This window comes from Sminthopsis crassicaudata, chromosome 3 (genome assembly GCF_048593235.1).
Source record: "Sminthopsis crassicaudata isolate SCR6 chromosome 3, ASM4859323v1, whole genome shotgun sequence".
Lineage (NCBI taxonomy): Eukaryota > Metazoa > Chordata > Mammalia > Dasyuromorphia > Dasyuridae > Sminthopsis > Sminthopsis crassicaudata.
In genome coordinates, this window is record NC_133619.1 from 89607505 (window position 1) to 89629230 (window position 21726).

Consider the following 21726-nt stretch of genomic DNA (forward strand, 5'->3'; position numbering starts at 1 on the left):
CAATATTATTATAATGTTAGCTGCCAATACCTTTGGGGAGTTTTATTTTTTAGTAGAAAAAGCAATTCAATTCAACAAACATTTCCTTGGCATTTATTATAGGCATATTAAGGATGCAAAGACAGAAATGAACAACAATCAGTCAGTCTGTGACCTCAGATAGTGTTATATCTGATTCTAAGTCACCTCCAAAATGCTGCTGCTGCTGCTAACTGACTACATGGCCCACTGAGGAAGATAAATCTTCTCTCAAATACAATAGATTAAAGTCTTTTTTTGTAGGAGAAAGAGTTTGGTGCTTTTTTAGAGTATATCGGGTGGGGTGGAAAGTATTTGCGTCTTTTCCCAGGAAGCTGGCATTTTGACACAGCTTGAATCATCTTTTTGGCCTTGTGGACTAATATAGACAGTGGACTATAGATGAAAGATGAAGGAAGATGACATCAAACAGAATACTGGCAAGGACTTTGAAGGTGTAACATAGGACCTGGAATGACAAAATGGCAAGTGAGTTTGCACTTATCCCCTTGCTACTGTCAACATTAGATTTTGACGATCCAGCAGTGAATACCACATAAAAATCTGTCCCTAGAATCACTTTAGCTGTGCTATTTCAGTGTTGGAGTAGCAGGAACAGACCGAAGTGCAATGAAGTTTCAGATCTGGGAGTGAATAGAATTTTCTGGGAATATCAAAGTAGTTTCCTGCTGTCCTGTTTGTCCATGTAGCTGTGAGCAAAAGAATCAATGAAAACTTCAACAATGCTCTCATATCTTGATGTGGACAATCATTCATCAATTAACTGCACAGTAGATTCAATCACTAATCCTTGCATGGAGTCTGAAAGATGAGAGATGAAATCCTGATTAACTGAAAGAGTTTTTGCAGTTGGGAGGGGGTGGGTCAAGTAACTAAAAAAAAATTCAATATGTTAATGTGAGTGATATTTCTGTTTTTATTATCCTCTTATATAAGCCAAATGAATTACTCACTAAGATAATGATACTAATACATAAAGAGAGACTATTTATTGAGAGCATGTAGAGAAGGCAAATATATTGGGACTTAAGCCAGAGTTTGAATAAATCCTACTCTTAAATAAGACTCAAAACTCTATGAAAATAATCAAGAAGACCTAGCTCTTGAATGGGGTGGCAGTCACTGGTCACCAGTACTCTTACCCATTTCATGAGTACTTCCTGCTTTAGCACTTTTGGAAAGTATGAAAAATTGGGGGCAAGAGAATGAACAAATATAAGATCCTTAATTCCATCCTTCAGGCCTTTCACAGTTACTAAAAGGGCTATTAGATTTTTGGCAGATGGGATTGGGGAGTTTGGAAGAAAAAGGAATATTAGGACAAGAAAAGGTAATTGTTACCCATCTTCTGTTGGAAGATAGAGCATGAGGGGAAGAAGAGAAATTTTCTACTCTTAGACAGGTGAAGTTTTCTCTCCTTGGGAGAAGATACCATTTTCAGATATCTAAGGGAGAAAGGGCATCTAGATTTATTGTCTGAGGACCCTAGGCTAAAGGCTGCATAGGAAAATGTAAAACAAAACACTGGATATGTTGATTTATTACATTAAACTGTGTTTATTTGTTATGAGGAAGGGGATGGAGGATGGTAGACCATGATAGAAATGGAAAAAAAGAAAAAAGTAAGTGTCAATGACACATGAAAAATGAACAGAAGGGGATATACATGGATGAGGAGTATAATTCTGTTACTGCCATGCTAAATTTAACATACACTTTTCAGTTTCATGTACATTTTTTGTTCTTTTTTATTTAAATGTCATGTTTCTTGATTTTAGTTAAGTTCGTAATGAAAAATAGATGTTTAAAATGGGTTTTTAAGAAAGAGCATGGGGACCTGGAGTCTAGAAGCCAGGGTTTTAATCATGTCCCTGATATTGGCTTGTTGAGTGCTCATGGAAAAGTCATTTACCTTTTCAGTATCTCAGTATTTTCATCTGTAAAGTGATAATAATAATAATTGCACTGTGTGCCCTGTAGACTTGTTCTGAAGAACACATTTCCTCATGCAAAGTTTAAAGTGCTACAAAAAGTATGCATTGTTATTATCCTAGACTTTAGAGATTATGGAGCACAATTCCTTTATTTTTGAAAAGGGGAGTACATTAAAGAGGGATAGTAATTTCAACTCACACAGATATGAAGTGATGTATCTGGGTTTTGAACTCAAATCCTCTGGCTGCAAATCTAGTGCCTTATCTTTCATCACCTGTAAACTAAAAAAAAAATCACTAAATTTTCTTAGAGGGAGAGAGTGGCATGGTTTTGCTTTTTGGATGAGCTTATAAGAGGTCTTAGGCTGTGGAGAAGTTTGGTTCAAGTGGAATGAATGTCTGAGCCTTTGTCTGATCCTGCATCCTTAGAGATACCTAGCATGAGCAAATAGGAGAAAGTCTGCAGGCTTTCTCCTGTAGAGAAAAGAAAGGAAACCTATCCATTTTGCCTCTGGAGAAAGTAACCATGTCTGAGAGAGATGCTTGAAGCCACCTGCTGGGAGCAACGGGGAGCCAGGGAGAGACAAACACCTGATGATGCTTCCCACAGGAGTGATGCTGAGCTAACCTAGGAGCCACACAGAGAGCAATGAAGGATGCCACCTGCTGGGAACTTTGCAGAACTGCCAGCAGAGTCCTGCAGTGAGCAATGTCCACCCAGCATGACCGGCTGGGAGCTGCGTGGGACGGTCACACAGCAGCTTGAAGCAGCAGCCGAGGGGAGCTGTCTGTTCGTGACTGTCAGGGCTTCAGATTTCATGTAGGCTGTGGGGAGGAGATCACTCTTCCCTGCAGGGTGGCTGTTGATTTCCAAGAGTTTTGTTGTGAGTTCAACTTTCCTCCCTCAGTTTTTTGAATTGCTATCTTGCAAGTGGGAAGTCTGGCAAATATACCAGAACCAGGGGATAGCATGGAGAGATTTTGTCAGATTTCCTGGTCAGGGTCTATGGATTAAGAGAGTAAGAAAATACCTCACAGAATATTTGAGTCATTAAGGTCATGGGACAATTTATCTCCTATCTCCAAGCAATTTCTTGATGGCAGATAGTATGTTGTATGCTACTTTATATTTTCTTTCCAGGGTCTAGAATACTTTCTAGCCTATAATGAATTCTCTGTCTCTGTCTCTGTGTCTCTCTCTCTCTCTGTCTCTCTCAATATATAGACCTGTTCCTGTAATGGAATATAAACTCATTGAGGGTAAGGGTTTTGTTTATTTTTATTTTTTGCATTCTTAGTGCTTATATAGTGCCTGGCATTTGGTTAATTTAATGCCACATTAGAAATCTGATAGATATTCATTAGATTTTCTACTATGTGGGGGCAAAAACCATTCAGAGAATATATAGTTTTAATATATATATCCTGCTTTCCAGTAGGGGATAAAGGTATATTATAAAGGTATAAAGTATAAAGGTATAGAGAATGCTCAGGAAAAGTTCTGTGAGGAATTTAGGAAAATAAAATCCCTTTTACCTGGAGAGGGAAGGTAGCTATCAGAGAAATAGCCTTGGAGATTTCAAGGCTGGAAGAAAGGGAAAACTCCATGGACAGAAGAATATAAAAAAAAAAAGATGGGGAGGACAAATCTTTCCTCCTCAGAGGGAACAAAGAATTGTGTATGGGAGAGAATAATATGAAAATAAGAAATGAAAGCCTGAATATGAATAGTATTTTCACCTTTTTTGTTGTTGTTCTTTGCTTGCTTTTTTTTTTCTCTCTCATCTAGATCATTTAGGAGAAAAGATGAAAAGACAATTGAAGACATTGAGAAGCTTGTTGAGGAACTTCAAGTCAGATGGCATGAATGAAAATATTTTTGAAAGCAAAACACTTTTGAGTGATAGAAGAGGCATTGTGTACATATTGAAGGTCCAAGGACTTGAACACTTGACTGAGATTAAAGGAGAGTGTTGAAAACATGTAGAGTTACCTAGTTTAATTCACACTTCATTTTGCTTTATACAGCATCCTTTCCTTTTCTCCTTTCTCTCATGTAACATGAGAATGAGTATGCTGTTGGTGTTAGCTGAAAATTAACTCCATTATTTATCTACCAAGCCCAATTTTTATGAGATTTTAGATGTCACTAAGTAAAAGGATAGTATCCATATACAGTCTATTGACTTCTCTTTCCTCAATGTAAAATTATTAACAACAGCAGTAGAGCCATGAATAAGAACTGGTTTGTAAATCATGGTACTTTTTATAATATTTTATTAGCAGACTGGTGCTTTAGAGGAAAAATGCATTCCAAAACAGAAGGTCATGTAGCTTAATCCTTATTTTGTGTTAAGGGTACTAATGATTAATTTTGCTCTTCTATAACACTGCCCTATCATTTCCATTGGGGTAAAAAATATGTTTTTGAAGTCAATAAAAATGATTTATGTCTATATTACTCTTGCAGGCAGCATTTTGGCTGATTTAGGTCTCTATAGCCCTGAATTATTCCTCTCCAAATCATTTAATAAAAATAACAGCAATTTACTGGTAACTCCTTAGAAGAGGCTGTGCAGTGAAGCCCTAATAACAAAATTTAGTATGCAATGGCATAAGAATGTGAGATAATGTAACCTAATATGAAGTACCTAGACATAAATAACTTTTTTTATTTATTTTTTTTTGCTAAGATTGCCAAAGGCTGATTTTAGTTATGTTTGAAGTAAGCATTCTAAAAGAAAAAAAAATCAAGCCATTGGGTTGATTTGTTTTCTTCCAAACATTTTTAATAGCTTCAGTTTCTGAGACTTACTTCATGAAGACAGGAACATTGCACTTGATAACATTATACTCATAAGTCTCCAGAATGTTCAGCTGAGAAATAAAACTATACTTAACAGTATAGAGATCTGTTTTGAACTATACACAAATGGTTTATGACCTAAGGAGAAATGAGTTTCAAGGTCCTAGAAAAGTTCATACATACTTTCAAACTTGGACACTATTTTCTAGACATTTTTTAATTTAAAATTTCTTGTAGTTTAATTTCTTCTAAAAACATGGACATAATAATTTCTTCTAAAAACATAAATACATGAAATAGGAGAAGTAGACTTTAGAAATATTCAGTAGTCTGTTACATTCTAGTTAATCATATTCTACATAACTGGAGAGTCTAATGTGTACTTTAGTTGACCTAGAAATATTTAAGTATACTTAAGAATGGTAATGGGCTTAAATACTGGTATTACATACTCTACAAAAATATGGAGGCCTTCTGTTTAAATGTTCTCAGAGTTTAAATCCTGTTTTACGGACTTGACTTCTCCACAATTTGGTGAAAATTAGTGTATCATGTGTCTTTGTTTCAGAGACAAAAGTGAACTCTGTAGGGAAGCAAGTTGTTTTTGGCTTTCTGAAAACACCAAAATGCCTTTTTACCAAACTGAACAAGAGGCACAAATTGCTGCTTCATTTGCTGGCTTCACTTACATTCTGCTTTTTCTCCAAGAGTTGTCTTTTCATTTCTTTTTTTCTTTTTGGTTTGTTTTGTTTTGCATTTGATTCCAACAGAGATCAAAACTACACTTTGTGGACTTACAGCTTGGAAATATGCTGGCAAATGTGAAAACAAGCAATAAAAAGCAAATTTCTGCCACAAAGCTTTTTAATATAAAGACAGATTCTTATCTAACAGGGCCAACAGAATGAAACACAAATGTACCAGCAGCAGCTCAGGGCTGTAAACACAGGATCCTGATGACAGGCCCCTGGAGGGGACAGGTCATACAGGTTCTATATTATCTGACATTGTCTTACAACTGGCACACTACAAATGCTAGCCTTAGAAAATGTCTCTTTCTTAAAACTCCAGATGTCTTTTATTCATAAGGCAATATTTTAAAGAGTTGATTATTTGCTTTGAAATTCTGATAATCCTAAGAATGAATCCCAATAGCAGTATAACAAACTCCTTATAGTTATTGATGCCAAATATTGGGGAAAATGAAAAAAGAGAGTATTTTCCTAAATTTTGCATATGTTTCCTTATATAGAATCCACATATTTGTCTCCATATGGGTCAATTTTTTTGATGAAGTACATTGGTAATTTTCATCCAGCTTTTATTATGACTTGGAGATACAATTATAGATTATTCTTTATTTTCATTATGAGGATGAAATACTGTGATTATAAACCCATTTAACAATTTTATGGGGAGAAGTGGTTAATTTCATTAAGATTCTTTTGGGTGTGGGTGGTGGGTAGTGGGGATAAGTTGTCCATAGGGAGGAAACACATCAGTGAATATTTATGTGTAGCTTGTTACTAATTTTATATGATTCTTTGCAGCTTCCAGCTTAGGGACCACAGGGAATAAAGGAAGAGAAAAACTATGGTCTTTTCAGGCTGGGGGGAAGGCACCATAACTAGCCAAAGTAAAAAAAAAAAAAAGTAAAAATAAAAAGTAGCAAAAGTAAAAAAAAAAGATTAGGTTTCTATAAGAATATGAGAAAAGTACTTACAATATGACTTTTAAGAAATGGGATAAACTTAACTATGTAATACCTGGGTATCTATTCTTATGAACAAATGTGTCTAGGGAAGGAAAAAAGGTTTCTAAAGGATAATGTTTTGCTGGTCCCCAAATACCTGTGCTCTAATAGAGTGAAAAACTAAGGAATATGTCTCTGCATTTTGCTATAACTTTATTTGAATATAATGTAAGACATTAAAATATTAATGTGTTTTTCAGTGTGTTGTGTTGGTCTTGTTTGGGGGTTTTTATATGTGTCCTGAGATGACATGCCTCTCTATTTGCATTATCACCATCCCTCTCTAGGGTCTCATTGAAATCTAGGTCTGAATAATTTGTGCTATATTCAGTTAGTCATTAAACATTTATTAAGTGCCTACTATGTACTAAGCAGCTGGATCAACTCACCTCTCTGTATTTAGAGATAATGCCAACTGCATTGATAAAAGAAGTTTCCCCACCAGCCAGTTCCCTATATCAATGAAAACTCCATAAGTAATTATCCAATTTTCAATCTGAATATTTACACTTCAAAAATACTAATCCTTCAAATTAGGATTTGATTTATGGTTTGTTTGTTTGTTTGCTTTGATTGGCTAGATTTAAGAAAGTGATCTAGTTTGAATAATGCGGATTAAACTTAAAAGTGTGCCCTTTAGACTTTTCATTTTTTTCTGGGAGAACTACTTATTAAACATTTGCCAGTACACTCCTCTCAGCCTTAGGTAGAAGCATGTACTATTTATTGCAGTAAATTCTGGGGGTTAGGAAGTCAAAAATGAAGTGGTCTAATAGACCCAAGTTCCCTCTCTCTGTCTCAATCCTTCCAGTTGCTAATAACCTCACTATAGTCATTAATTTTCGGTTACTTTTCTACATACTTGTTCCCAGTAACTGGGAAACCCTTTTGGGGCAGAGGCCATATCATTTTGTCTTTGTATCTCCAAGATCTAGGGCAATTGTTATAGTATATGTCTCTATCGGAGAAGGTAATGCAGTCTGTGCATGAGGGGCTGCATATGGAAGGACAAATGGGAGATGAAAGTTCCTTGTGATGGCCAATTTGCCAATTTGCCTGGAATGTGAAGGAGACAAATGGGCAGCAAACCTGGTAAAGTTATCTGAGTTTTCAAAGCCAAGCACAGGAGTATATATTTTATTCTTAGAGGCAAGGAATAATAATTGATTCTCAAAGAAGGGAATGGCATCATCCAGATTTGTATTTTAGGGATAGGGAATGGACAGATTTCTCTGGTTGATTCCTGAGAGAAGGAATTCCTTATATTGAGAGTCTTATCTTCTCTGTAATTTATAGTCTTTTTTCTTAATTTTTTTTAAATTAATTTAATTTTTAATTTATGGAATTAAAATAAGCATTTCTATTAAAATATAACAAAAAGATGATTGCATATGAAACTGCAAATCTATTAAATACTACTTCCTATTTATTTTAAATATATAAAAAAGTTATCATATACTTTTAAAACAAGTTACCAAGAATAATGAGAGGTTGTGACTTATTCAGAGTCACATAGCAAGTATGGGGCAGCGGTTTAGAGTTGAACTCAGATTTTACTGGCTTTGTAGTCAATTCTCTCCCCAGTATTCTATGATTCATAGAAGATGGATAGGAGAGACAGAGAGAGAAATAGATAGATAGACAGATAGATAAATAGATAGATAGATAGACAGACAGAGATAAACAGAGACAGAGACAGAAAGACAGAGAAAGAAGAGAGAGACAGAGAGAATGAGAGAAGAAAGAGAGGACAGAGAGGAGAGAGAAAGAGAAAGAGTGAGAGAAAGAAAGAAAGAAAGAGAAAGGAGAGAGAGAAAGGAGAGAGAAAGAGGAGAGAGGGAGAACCAATTAGGGGGCTATTATAATAATTCAATAATTCAGATGAAAAGTTATAAGGACCTGAATTAGGATAGTTAAAATATGAATGGAACAACAAGAAGTAAATATTAGAAATACTGATCTGAGGAGTTATGGAGTGGGGAGAATAAAGGATGAGTGGAGAATGCAAAATAGGATGATTTTTTAAAATGTTGATGCTTTTAAGAAAATTACACAAGTTAGAAGATTTGTAGCTTTGTGGGGGATTGTGAGTTCTCTTTTATTCTTTTTGAGTTTGAGAGCTATTTAGGAAACATCCAACTGATGATGTCCAATAGATAGTTGGCAATTTAGGAATGGAAATCGATAGAGTCACTTGAACCTGTGGATTTTGCACACTAATGGAGATGTGATTCCTAATTTATGAAGAGAATCATGAGAATTGACTCTTTTTATACATTCTATAAGGGACCTTTTAAGTTGGTACTACATACTTTGGGGAAAAGATGTTTGGTTTCAGGAACCTTCTTCAGAGATAGTTTGTAAGAAACACATTCATATCCTTCACTAAATAATGAAAATAGCATCCGGATTAGCAGCTGCCCTGATGGTACATTATTTAACTTGAAAAGGCTACAAACCAAGACTAAAGTAGAAGGAGAGTTGAAGCATGATATTTTGATCACAAATGACTGTGAACTTGATGCAGCCTCTGAAGTTGAGATGTAACATAGTAAGGATTGATTCTCTGCTGCTTGTGTTAATTTTAATTTAACATTAAACACCAAGAAAACACAGGTTTTCTACCAGTCAGCATTATACCATTCATATATAGAACCATTATTACAGCAAATGGAGAAATATTGAATGATGTGGATACGTTCACTTACCCTGGCAGTATACTTTCTAGGGATTTACATTTAGATGATCAGGTTGATGCAGGCATTGGCAGAACTAGCTAGCTTAGTATCTGAGAGGTTCTGTAACAAAGTATGGGAAAGAAGATGTATTAGAATGCTTGACAAACTAAAGTTCTATAGAGCTTTTGTGCTGATCTCGTTTTATGTCTATTTAAAATTAGTTATTTGTATATCCCCTCTACCCAAAAGCTATAAATGCTTTCCCTGATTTTGACTCCTTGCTGTTCTTTGCATAAGACAGGGTACCTTTCCATGCTCTCCCTATGCCTGGAATTTTTTCCCTTCTTATCTCTAACTTATGGCTTCTCTGGCATTTTCCAGTTCCAAATAATTTATTTAAAGTTCCAAGAAAAATATTACCTTTTACAAGAAGACTTTCTTAACTTCCTTGGTGCCTAGTATCTTTCCTCTGTTGATTATTTCCAATTTATCCTGCATACATCTTGTTTATATATAGTTGTTTGCACATTGTCTCTCCCATTTTGAGTGTGAACATCTGGAGAATAAGATTTGGTTTGTTTTTATTTTAATTTTGCCTTTTTTATTTCCAGTGTTTAGCACAGTTTCTGGAACATAGTATCTACTTAATAAATGCTTGTTCACTTGATTTATTGACTGATTCTCCCGCCCTATCCTAATTCTCCAAGTTGACATCTTGCTTAGATTTTCAGTGCTTATTCTTCTCTTGTATATTTTCCATTAAAAGTTATTTGTATACTGTTTTATTTCTCTTTCTAGAATGTAAACTTCAAGAGGGGGAAGGTGCATTTTGTCATTCCGTATTCCTCCAGGGGTAGCAAAGCATTTTACATAATAAAGTGTTTGTGGAATCAGAACCGATTTAACTTATCTAAATGAGCATTGTCATTACTTAAACATTCCATTAAAAAAAAAAAAAATCCCTTTAGCTCTTGTTTGCCACAGCAAGGTCTACAAGTACACTTGTAGGAATATTTACTAAAGCACCTAGAAGTCAATGAACTTAAGAAAAGTCAGTTAGTTCCAGCTTTTGATTCTTAGGTCCTGGCTCTTACCATCAACTTTGTTTATGAAAGATGTAAAAATAAATGTTTGATGACATACCCATGAAGGAATCAATAACATCACAGGTAACTTGAACACCTTATTTTAAAATTAGGTTCAGCATGTGAACACAGTCTCTGTGCTGATTTTGTTTCTGATTATTTGTTATAGGACACTGCATTGTTGACAATTCAATAGAATTAGTAACCATTTCATCATTAGCAAGTTGGGCTGCTTAGCATTTAGAGCACTTCACACATAAAAGGGCACTTAACATGAAACTATTTATTGTGATTTGAACAGATGGTTTAATGTTTCTATAGCCTTCAGCAAATCAGACCACCCTTGGCTTTCTTTAGCCATGGGCTTTTAAAAATAATTGATGTTGGGCAATTTTCTAGTAAGACTAACTGGAGCACTTTCCCTCAAACCTTTTCCTTACCCTCAGCATTCCCTACTGCATTGGTTTGTAGTTGACTGGGGTAACATTTTCCTCCCCTTGCCTATAATTCCCTGTTATCACAGATAAGCAATCACTGACATAAAAGAAGAGGATGGGACTGTAATTTCATTATTAATGATTCCTTTGCTGTAGGAAAGCTATTTAGAAATGATTACATTGGAAAATTGTTGTTTCCTGATTGGGCACTTGCAGACACTAAAGAGGAGTTCCCTAGAACAAGTCAATAAAGAATATGAGAAAAACAAACAAAAACAAAACCCCAGAATAGATAGCCAAAATTATATCAAATAAAGTATCCATGTTTATTTCAAAACATCCCAGAAAAGTAATTATGCCCATCAGGGAATTACATAATTGCTCTCTGGGAGAACTACAGAGCAGGAAAACCCTGTTTGGGCATCCTAAAAGTTATGAAAAGTACATATAGAAAGCAAGTGACATATCTTAAATTATAAAAGCTTACGCTAACACATTGTGATCTGCAGGAGACATTGTTTACCTCTTAGGCTCGGTTTTTTGAGATTGTTGAGGGGGATAATGTGACCCCGGAGGCCCCTGAAAAGGAGGATTGGTCAGAAAAGATACTCATTTGCATATTCGAAACTATTTAACCTCTGGGGTAGGGCTCAGAAAAGGCAAACTGTTGCCTGGGGCAGAGAAAACTGATTACACAGCTGAGAGGGTTTACTGATGGCATATATTTAACTGAGGGCAAGTGTCTCCAGCCTTAACCCTTTCTGAGGATTTAGTCTGCGTCTAGAGACTGCAGTTTAAAGATTCAGATTCCTTTTTTTTCTTCTTCCTTCCTTCCTTCCTTCCTTCCTTCCTTCCTTCCTTCCTTCCTTCCTTCCTTCCTTCCTTCCTTCCTTCCTTCCTTCCTTCCTTCCTTCCTTCCTTCCTTCCTTCCTTCCTTCCTTCCTTCCTTCCTTCCTTCCTTCCTTCCTTCCTTCCTTCCTTCCTTCCTTCCTTCCTTCCTCCCTCCCTCCCTCCCTCCCTCCCTCCCTCCCTTCCTTCCTTCCTTTCTTTCTCTCTCTTTCTCTCTCTCTTTCTTTCTCTCTTTCTCTTCTCTCTCTCTCTCTCACTCTCTCTCTCTCTCTCTCTCTCTCTCTCTCTCTCTCTCTCTCTCTCTCTCTCTCTCTCTCTCTCTCTCTCTCTCTCTCTCTCTGTCTGTCTTTTTTCTTCTTCTTTCTTCTCTCTCTCTCTTTTTAAACGAACATGTTTCATAGGAAACTCAGATTTCCCACTATCAGTCTATGCAGGAACAGCCTAACGTCTGTGTGGCTACTATGGCTTCTGATTGCAAGGCTCCGCACAGAAACAGTCCATTACCACATCTATGAGGAAGAGACCCCAGGAACAGTTATAGGAGTGCTCTCAGAAAACATTACGCTTGATGCACAAGGTAAAGTTCCCAGAAACTTCCGCCTGATGAAGCCCTTTAACAACTCTCTGATCCGGGTGAGTGAGGTTGACGGACAGCTGACCGTCGGGGAGAGCGGCATTGACCGAGAGCAGCTATGCCGGCAGGCCCAGCCGTGCGTACTGGCTTTCGACGTGGTCAGCTTCTCTCAGCTGATACATGTGGAGGTGGAGGTGAGAGACATCAATGACCACCCGCCGCGCTTCCCGGCCCCCGAGATCTTTGTAGAGATGTCCGAGAGCTTGGCTGTGGGCACTCGGATTTCCCTGGCAGCGGCAGTGGACGAGGACGTGGGCTCCAACGGTCTCCAGAGCCTGCGCCTGGCCGAGCCACACAGCCCCTTCCGCGTGGAGCTACAGACGCGGGCGGACGGCGCCAAAGGCGCTGACCTGGTGCTGCTGCAGGAGCTGGACCGTGAGAGCCAGGCTAGCTACAGCCTGGAGCTGGTGGCCCAGGACGGGGGGCGCCCCTCGCGCTCCGCCACGGCCACACTGCACATCCAGGTGCTGGACGCCAATGACCACAGCCCAGCCTTCCCGCAGGGCGCTGTCACCGAGGTGGAGCTGGCGGAGGACGCTCCCGAGGGCTTCCTGCTGCTCGACCTGGACGCCGCAGACCCGGACGAGGGCCCCAGCGGTGACGTGGTGTTCTCCTTCAGTGACCGGACGCCGGCTGAGGCGCAGTTCCCTTTCCGCTTGGACCCGCGCTCAGGCCGCTTGACCCTGGCTGGGCCCGTGGACTACGAACAGAAGGAGACCTACGAGCTGGACGTGAGGGCTCAGGACCGAGGCCCAGGGCCGCGCGCGTCCAGCTGCAAGGTTATCGTGCACATCCGCGACGTGAATGACAACGCCCCGGACATAACCATCACCCCCCTGGCGGTGACCAAGACCCCCGCCTACGACCCCTCGGCCTTCTTCACCGGCCCTGCCTCGGCTTCCTTGGGGACATCGGGAGGCCCAGAGCCGGGGGTGGCTTCTTTTATCTCGGAGGGAGCCGTGCCAGAGAGCCTCGTGGCGCTTATCAGCATCTGGGACAAGGATTCGGGCTCCAACGGGCAGGTGCGATGCGCCCTCTACGGACACGAGCACTTCCGACTGCAGCCGGCCTACGCGGGCAGCTACCTGGTGGTGACGGCGGCGCCCCTGGACCGCGAGCGCATCTCCGAGTACAACCTGACCCTGGTGGCCGAGGACCGCGGCTCCCCCCCGCTGCGCACTGTGAGGCCCTTCACGGTGCGCGTGGGCGACGAGAACGACAACGCCCCGCGCTTTGCTCGTCCCGTCTACGAAGTGTCAGTGAGGGAGAACAACCGCCCGGGAGCCTACCTTACCACCGTCATTGCTCGGGACCCAGATTTGGGCCGTAACGGCAAGGTGACCTACAGGCTGGTAGAGGCCCCGGGGGGTGGGGGCCTAGTCTCCAGCTACGTCTCGGTGGACGCGGATAGTGGGGTGCTGAGGGCTCGGAGGAGCTTTGACCGCGAGGCGCTGGCCGCGCTGCAGGTGGGGCTGGAGGCGCACGACGGTGGCTCTCCTGCCCAGTGGAGCCGGACCGTGGTGCGGCTAGTGGTGGAAGACCAGAACGACCACGCGCCCGAGGTGACTTCTCCACCGCTTTCCAATGGCTCGGCTCGCGTGCCGCTGCCCCGCGGGGCGCCCCCAGGCTTCCTGCTCACCCAGGTGCGGGCCCGTGACCGGGACGAGGGGCCCAACGCAGAGCTGACTTACATCCTCACCTCCAGCGACGGCGGCCCCGGGGCGCTAGCGCTGCACCCGCACACCGGCGAGCTGTCCCTACGGAGGAGGCTGCTGCCCTGGCCCAGCGAGCCTCTCACCGTGGAGGTCACGGTGCGGGACGGCGGGCGGCCCTCCCTCGCCTGCACCGCCACCTTGTCCTTGGTCCCCGCTCCAGCTTCACCCCCGGGCAGAGATGTGGTGCTAGTGCCGCCTCCCCCTCTGCCGCCGCCCTCCAGAGAGGAGCAGGCCGGGGAGCAGCGGAGGAGACTGCGGGGGGCAGCCTGGGGGAGGCCTGACCTCGCCACTGTCTTCATTGGACTTCTAGCGGCTGCTTGTGGGATGCTGCTCGTGGCCATAGTTACGGTGGCCTCGTCGTGCCAGGGCTGGGGCCTGGTCTGGAGGAAAGCGTTTTTCAAATGCAGCAGCAGATCAGAACTGGCCAGTGAAGACAGCTGGACACCTGGCAGTCGGGGGTCTTCTGGAGGGGCAGCTAGCAATGGCTTCGAGAGCCTCGACGGGTCCTGCCATCTGTCTGTCACTGATGAAGTGCAGGAGGGGGAAACCGTCAGCACGCCTCTTTCCAGGGACAGTGCGGTGTCCCTTTCTCCCTCATCTCCGGAGAGGAGCGAGACTCCCAACCTCGAGGTACCCTCATTCCCCAGCTTTAGGAATTTCAGGAACCCTTATAATCAGAATTCAGATTCAGTGCTCCCTGGAGCTGTGCTTCTGCAGCATACTCTCAACTTGCTAATCCCCGGGCTAGAGGTGGAGCACGTTTTAATGAGTAAAGAAGATTCACTCCCCTACAGACTTACAGATCTGATGATTTTACGTTCTTGTAGGCATAAATATGATTATGCTCTGTGCATTGTCTCTGTAGTTCAGTTTTAACAGTGAAGGGTTTAAATGAGTTTTTTTGGGAAGAGTTTCTCATGACTGATTGGTGTTTCTGCCCCATGGGTTTTGATATTTAAAAGTGAAAAATTAACTGCTACTTTCATCTCCCCTCTCTTTAATAGGGTTCAATCTCAGCTTCTTTTCATTCCTCGTCTCTGTGGCAAGAGGATAAATCTGCGAGTTTAGGGTAATTTCAGAATTATTTATTGTTATGTCTTAGCAATGTGCTTGGCATTTTTTATGTTTAACATTTTTATGTGTAATTCCTTCTTTTTGACTTCCAGTACCAATTCAAGACAAGATGACTCTAGTGTGAAGGACAGTGGGAAAGGAGACAGTGAATGTAATGATAGTGATTCTGATATTAGTAGGGAAGGGGTCAAGAAAACCTCCCTTAAGATGACAGAAAAGCAAACTGGTAAGTGTGTATTTTCTAACTATGGAGACTTCCTACCCTACAACATACTCTTCCTATATTTGCACTAAGACTAAAAGAGCAAGTTTTAGCAAATGCTCATAAATGCAACATTAAAGAAAGGCTCTTGCTGACTCCTGCTGGCTCAAAAAGGAGAAAGAAACTCCGAAATCCAATGTGTCCTGATAATTAACCCTGTTTTATATTATGATTCTGAGAAAATGTCGAGCATATTAGGAATTGAATTTGACTGTACATGGGAGATTTTCAGAAAGGAATTTTTGGGCATTCAGTTAGGTTGGAACACTACTTTTAGCACGGACAAAACTCCGAAAGTTATTTTCGACTGCACAATATATAATGCAGTTCTTTGGATATTATATACTAAATTAATGTAGTCTAAGATCTTAAGCAGCTGCATTATATTGTTTTACTGCTTGAAAGACTTGTGTGTTATCTGAGAATCTAACTTTCATTAAGAATGTGCTTTCAGACTCTTTATCAAAAGATGACATAACCTCATTTCAAGAATCATTCCCCTGGAGAAGTACTTGTTGGCTTTATACTTTATTTTTATTGTTTTTAAGTTAGTTCCCTATTCTGGAAATACCAGTAAATCAAGAAGGTGCAGCAAATTAAATGCATAGAAAATAATTGAATGAAACCAAAATAATAAATAAGCTTAAAGAGTACATGTTCTTGGAATTAATTAAGGAGTGAATCTGACTTGACATTATTTCACTAGAAATTATTTCAGTATTCAACATTATTCCTTGAACCCCAGAAACAGACTAACAGTCAGGAGTAGACTAGTACTTACATTTTCAAACTATTTTTCTTTTTCTAGATTACAGGCCTCCCTTTTAGGAAGGTAAGGTGTTTATTGGGAGTGAAGTTCCTTGGTTAGTCTTGATGCTTTCAGAGCACAGACTCCAGAGCCTATTGATAGAGAGGTACATATATCCCCTAGAACATGTGATTCCTGATACAACAGAGTCTCATTGTTTCCCCCTCACATGTTGAAATTTGTGAAATCCTGACTGGCTTTAAAGATATGCAAGACTGCTCTGGGATATATATCATATAGATATAATAACTGAGTGCTCCAATTACCTTATTCATTTTTTTTCTCTGAAAGGTATAGGAGTGAGACACAGGTACTCTCCAATACTCAACTGTGGTATTAACATAATCAAAATATTTTATGATTGTATACAAAAGATTAATAGATGTTATTATGTTATATTATCTATATTATAGATGTTATAATAGATATTAATAGTATATATCTTTAAAATTTGCAAAGTGCTTTATAAATATTACATCATTTTATCTTCACAAGAAAACTAAGAGATGCTATTATTATTATTTCTTTTTTTACAGATGAACATAGTGAATAAGAGAAAGGTCAAGTGACTTGCTTGACTGGGGTCAGATAGTAATATTTGAGGCTTTTTTTTTTTTTTTTTGCTGAGACAATTGGGGTTAAGGGACTTGACCAAGATCACCCAGCTAGGAAGTGTCAAGTGTCAGAAGTCATATTTGAACTCATGTCCTCCTGACTTCAGGGCTGGTGCTCTATCTGCTGCACCACCTACCTGCCCCTGGGGCTAAATTTGAAATCAGGTACAATGACTCCCCACCCAATGCTCTATCCATTGTGCCATCTACCTGCCTCTAAATATCAACAGTGGTGCTCCAAAATCTCTGATTGATTTTCTCATAGTAACTATATTTCATTGATTAGAAACCATTTGAACAGATAATAATGTTCACATTTAGTATTTCTTCATCATTGTAACCCTCATGCCAATTGGTTAAAATATGCTTATTGCAGACAATTTCCTCAATAAAACTTCTCTCTCCCAATTAATCTTTCACCAATAGAGTAACTTTTTAAAAAAATCATCATAAGTCGTTATCCCTTACTACTCTTCCACACCCTTAGTCATTCTTGATCCATATGTTCAAGCTAATCATTGTATTTATGATCACCCAAATTTCTTCCTTTCCTTTAGTGGATCAGGTTTTCTTGAGTCAATTGCTTCTCCTTTCCCCTTTGTCACTAATAATTTCATCTATGAATCTCTGGGCTCCCTAAGTCAACCCTATAGTATATCCCAACATTTATTTTCAATTTTTAAATGTTTTCTAAACTTAAACTTTATTAAAGTCTTCTAATATTATGGAACTTTCTAATGATTATGGAGCCATTTCCCATTCCCATTAGTATTCCACACTGAACTTTAAATAAGATTATTGGAATTCTTTATTTATATTACTGCATCATATGTCACATTCATCTATAAAATTTCCTTTGCTGGAAGGAACACTGAAAAAATGACAAATGAGGCCATGATATGAAAGTTATTATAAGCAATGTATTTATTTTTTATATCAAAATTCTAATATATAGTAATAAGAGACATAGAAATCATGGATAAATAAAACAAGTACAGATTCTAAACCTTATTTTATCTAATGGTTTCAATATTCCATCATTCCGTGCTATTTGTATCAACTACATTAACAAATAAAAGCAGTGATTAATGTAACTTTTACTTTTATTTCTTTAGCATACCTTCAAGTAAGAGGGTACAGGGAAGCCAAACATGAAAAAAAGAAACTGAAAAGACTGCAAAACTGGCCCCTTAATAACCAAGGATTGATTTTATTTTTTAACATATTGCCATACAACATTCAGTTCTAATATGATTTTTTTCCCCACAAATGCTTAAGAATAGCCCAACTCTTCTTTTTTCTTTTTCTTTCTAAGGTATTCTGGGAAATATGGCAAGAAGAACTTTTAAGGATCCCCAAAGATCTTTTTTAATATGGGAGTCCCCAACAAGCAAGATTAACAATTCCTGTGGGATTGCATTTTCTTCAAGTGTCATCCATCAGCACCATTCTCAGCTGAGAAATATTAATTTTTATTCAGAAGACTCTAAATTAAAGGAGTATTATTATCAAGTTAGTGCCCCCCAGAGTGAAAACCTACCAAGTATGTGTGAAAGAGCCCCAAACAGTAGGACACCTTCTACTCCATTAAGACTGCATAATGGATTAAATCATCCTCCAGAGAACACTTTATCGTTGCACACCTCTGAAGTGAGCACATCATTCTGAAATACCAAAGGATATAGGGGAAAAACTTGTGGATATATATGTTTTTGTGTTTTTGATAGTTTCTTAAGACAAGTTGTAAAAAAAATCTATGATTTTTTTGAAGGTTTCTTTAAGGTATGAAAACATTAGTGTTGGGGATCCATTACAGATCCCAAGTAATTTACCAAAGATTCTTATTGAGACCAATAATAGAATAAGTAATATTTGTTGTTAAATATGTAAAGATTGTAAGATGTATTTTATATACTGGTACAATTTAGAGATGTAAATAAAAAAGAGTAATTTCAATGTTTATTTCTACTTCAAAGTGTATGTGATTTAATTACTAAGCTCACCCAATATCAAAATTATATAAAACTGGAAAGGGTTTCTTAAGAATTGCTTGGTTCTCCTCTTCAAGATAAGGGGATCTAGAAGTCCTAGAACTACCTCTGTGATTTAGACTTGAAGACAACTCTTCTTGGCAACATTGATTGATTGTCCTCTGACCATAGCTTCCTCTTTTTATTCTAGAAAGCAATAATTAATTCAGCTATCCCCAGTGAAATCTAAATAGTTTTGTATATCATATTACACACTATATATGATTTTTGTGTAGAAGTTATATGATATAGTTTCTCAGAGATTTATCTCAAGCAATATAGCTCTTAAAGTTAAAATAAGATATGCAATAGGTCTAAGAAGCTCCCAAAAGATTGTTGATCTTAAATTCTACTACTTTAAATCCAAAATCAAAGGAATTGTAACTTCATTTTAAATTACAAAAAACCCCCTATTGTTTATCAAGAAATGCTCCTATATTCATCAAAGTAAGTCCTTGCTGGTAAATAGATTATGTATTTAACTTTTTTCAGTGCCTTATAGATCCTTTTTTAAAAAATTATTTCCATAACTACTTTTTTGGTTGTTGTTCAGTCTTGTCCAATTCCTTCTGACTGGAATTTGGGATTTTCTTGGCAGATATTGAAGTGGATTATCTATCATGTCCTTTTCCAGCTCTTTTTATAGATAAGAAAATGTAGGCAAATAGGATTAAGTGACTTGCCCAGGATTACATTCTTAGTGTCTCTTGTTTTATTTGAACTCAGGAAGATGAATTGTCCTAATTCTAGGCCTTACCCATTGTGCCACTTAGCTGCTAATAAATGCCAAAAGAGTGTCCTGAAAGAGTAATAAACACCTTTCAAAGTATCTAATTTACTACTGTAGAGTGACAGATACTAACAAGACCAGGATTCAGTGCAAATGTACCTTGCTTTGCAGAATATTTTTCTAAGTCATCTTTTGTAAAGCAAAGAATAAAAAACATTTTTAGTAATTTTGCAGCCTTAAGTTTTAGGTATATTAAACATACCTCTAATCCTGATGCTAAATGTATCATAGCTTTGTAATCCCTAGTAGTCTATAATAAAGCCCAAGTTTATTTTTTTTTATTTTTTTTTTTTCTGGTTACTGTCTCAGTGAGAAGTATCTAGGCTCTTTTTCCTTGCTAAGCACACTTTTGATGCAATTGAAAACTGCTCTATAAACAATTGCTTAAGAAAAACAAGGGAAGCTTTATATTTGTTCATCAAATAAAAGAGTATTTTTAATTACCAGTAAATCACTGACATTACTACTTAGGCAACATTCTTAATAGGTTGTGCCTGCAAACAAATAATGTTGATCTTTGACAGAACTACTTTCTTCATTAAAATAAATACAGAAGGAATAGAGCTAACAATTGATTATTCATTTGCTTGTATACTGTAATTAGCAGCGGAATACACCAATCAATTTTTAGCCCACTTCCCTAGTCTATACACACATAGGAATTGATTGCTGGCTTGAATTTGCTGAATAAAAAGTGAAGCTAACTAATTTCAATTTGTATTTCATTGAGTAAATGTCATATATTGATTTCTGTGACTGACTGCTAGGGAGGCAATATGTCATTCTTTGAAGGTGGCATAGTATCATTATATGATGTAATTTTATTTCCTTCCTCTGTATGAAGAAATGTTTAGATATATATTGGAGGAAAAGCCTCAGGCTATATCCCATCCTATCATGCTCTTTCAATCTTTTACTCTTTTTGTTTCAATTTGTCCATTCTTGTTTCTCACTCATTTATTACTACAATGGATGTAGAGTGATTTTGGTATTGAAGGTTGAGAGGAACATCCACTCAATAGGACAACTGGATCATAAAAAGTTTTCATTGGATTTCTTACACTATAGTACTTACATTTCAGAAGATGTGCTTTAACCAATGAAACAAACTAAGTCAAAGTGGATTTCTGTCATCTGTTCATACCAGTTTTCTTAAGTTCAGGCCATACTAGCATTGTGAACAGGTTTTATAAAAATTTTTTTTAAAGATATTGATTGATTCATTTTGCATTGAAAAATTTGCAACCTTGACCTATTTCTAGTGGCTACCATCAATTTCTAAAGTAATTTTATTAACATAATAAAGGCATAGAGTATATACAGAGAAGTGCCAATTTTTCTTCTTCATTGCAGTTTATTTCTCTCCTTTCCTTATTTAGAGAATCTTTTCTTCCATCCATCAACACACATTTATTAGGCAATTATTGTGTAGTAGGCACTGAACTATGGGTGAATGTAAAAACAAAATTTAAATGGTCTCTGTCCTCACAGAACTTACATTATAATAGAGCAAATAGTATGCTGGCGTGTGCATACAGAATGTTTATATGATATGTGTAGTATGTAGTTTTTGAAAGGGAGGTTGAAATGTTACATGGAATCAGGAAAGGCTTTGTGAATAAAGTTGCATCATTATATCAGAGTTCTGAAGGAAAGTCGGCATTCCAGTTTGGAGCTGAAGAGGGAAGGTATTCTGGGGATGGGGTGCCTTCTTTATAAAGACAAGAAAAATTAGTTATAGAGAGTGATGTATGAGAAAGAGCAAATGGGCCAGCAGAATTACCTAGTCAAGTATGTGGATGGGAGTGATATGTAAGAAGATTGGAAATGTAGGAAAAGCTCAAGATTTAAAGGACTTTAAATGCTAGAAAGAGGATTTTGTATTTGATGCCAAAGGTGACAGATTACTCCTGCATTTACTGAATAAGTACTTTAGGAAAATCTTTTTGGCTAGAATGGACAACAGAGGACACATTGGAATGGAGAGAGACTAGAGGCAGGGACAACAAAAAGGAGGATTTTGCAATAGCCCTTGAGAAAAGTGACGAGGGCTTGAACCAGGATAATGGTTGTGTGATTAGAGAGATCTATAGGAGAGCTAGAAATGTGGCTAACACTAAGTTTTCAAACCTAAGTGACTGAAAGGAGGGTGATGTTCCAGGCAGTAATAGTGAGATTTTGTGAAATCTGCTTTCTCTGGATAAACAGAGCAAGGTTC

At 38.5% G+C, this 21726-nt stretch overlaps 1 protein-coding gene and 1 long non-coding RNA gene across 3 annotated transcripts in view; one reads left to right on the plus strand and one right to left on the minus strand.

The window, feature by feature from the left end:
- Positions 1 to 12175, minus strand: part of LOC141560653 (uncharacterized) — a 29526-nt gene extending 17351 nt beyond the window's left edge. The window contains exons 1-6 of one of the 2 annotated variants that reach the window (XR_012487767.1): positions 12086 to 12175; positions 11256 to 11311; positions 9631 to 9766; positions 9241 to 9330; positions 2173 to 2255; positions 199 to 840 (exon numbers count right to left, since the gene is read on the minus strand). This is a non-coding gene — a long non-coding RNA (uncharacterized LOC141560653). Of the gene's footprint in view, positions 1 to 198; positions 841 to 2172; positions 2256 to 9240; positions 9331 to 9630; positions 9767 to 11255; positions 11312 to 12085 lie in introns of those variants that run through there. The other variant, XR_012487768.1, reaches the window with a different exon arrangement.
- On the plus strand, positions 11905 to 18656 carry LOC141560652 (protocadherin-8-like). The gene is made up of 4 exons (XM_074299208.1): positions 11905 to 14560; positions 14935 to 14999; positions 15097 to 15230; positions 18004 to 18656. The coding sequence occupies exons 1-4, from the start codon at positions 11972 to 11974 to the stop codon at positions 18354 to 18356; spliced, it is 3141 nt and encodes a 1046-aa protein (XP_074155309.1). The 5' UTR covers positions 11905 to 11971; the 3' UTR covers positions 18357 to 18656.
- Positions 18657 to 21726: the final 3070 nt, after the last annotated feature.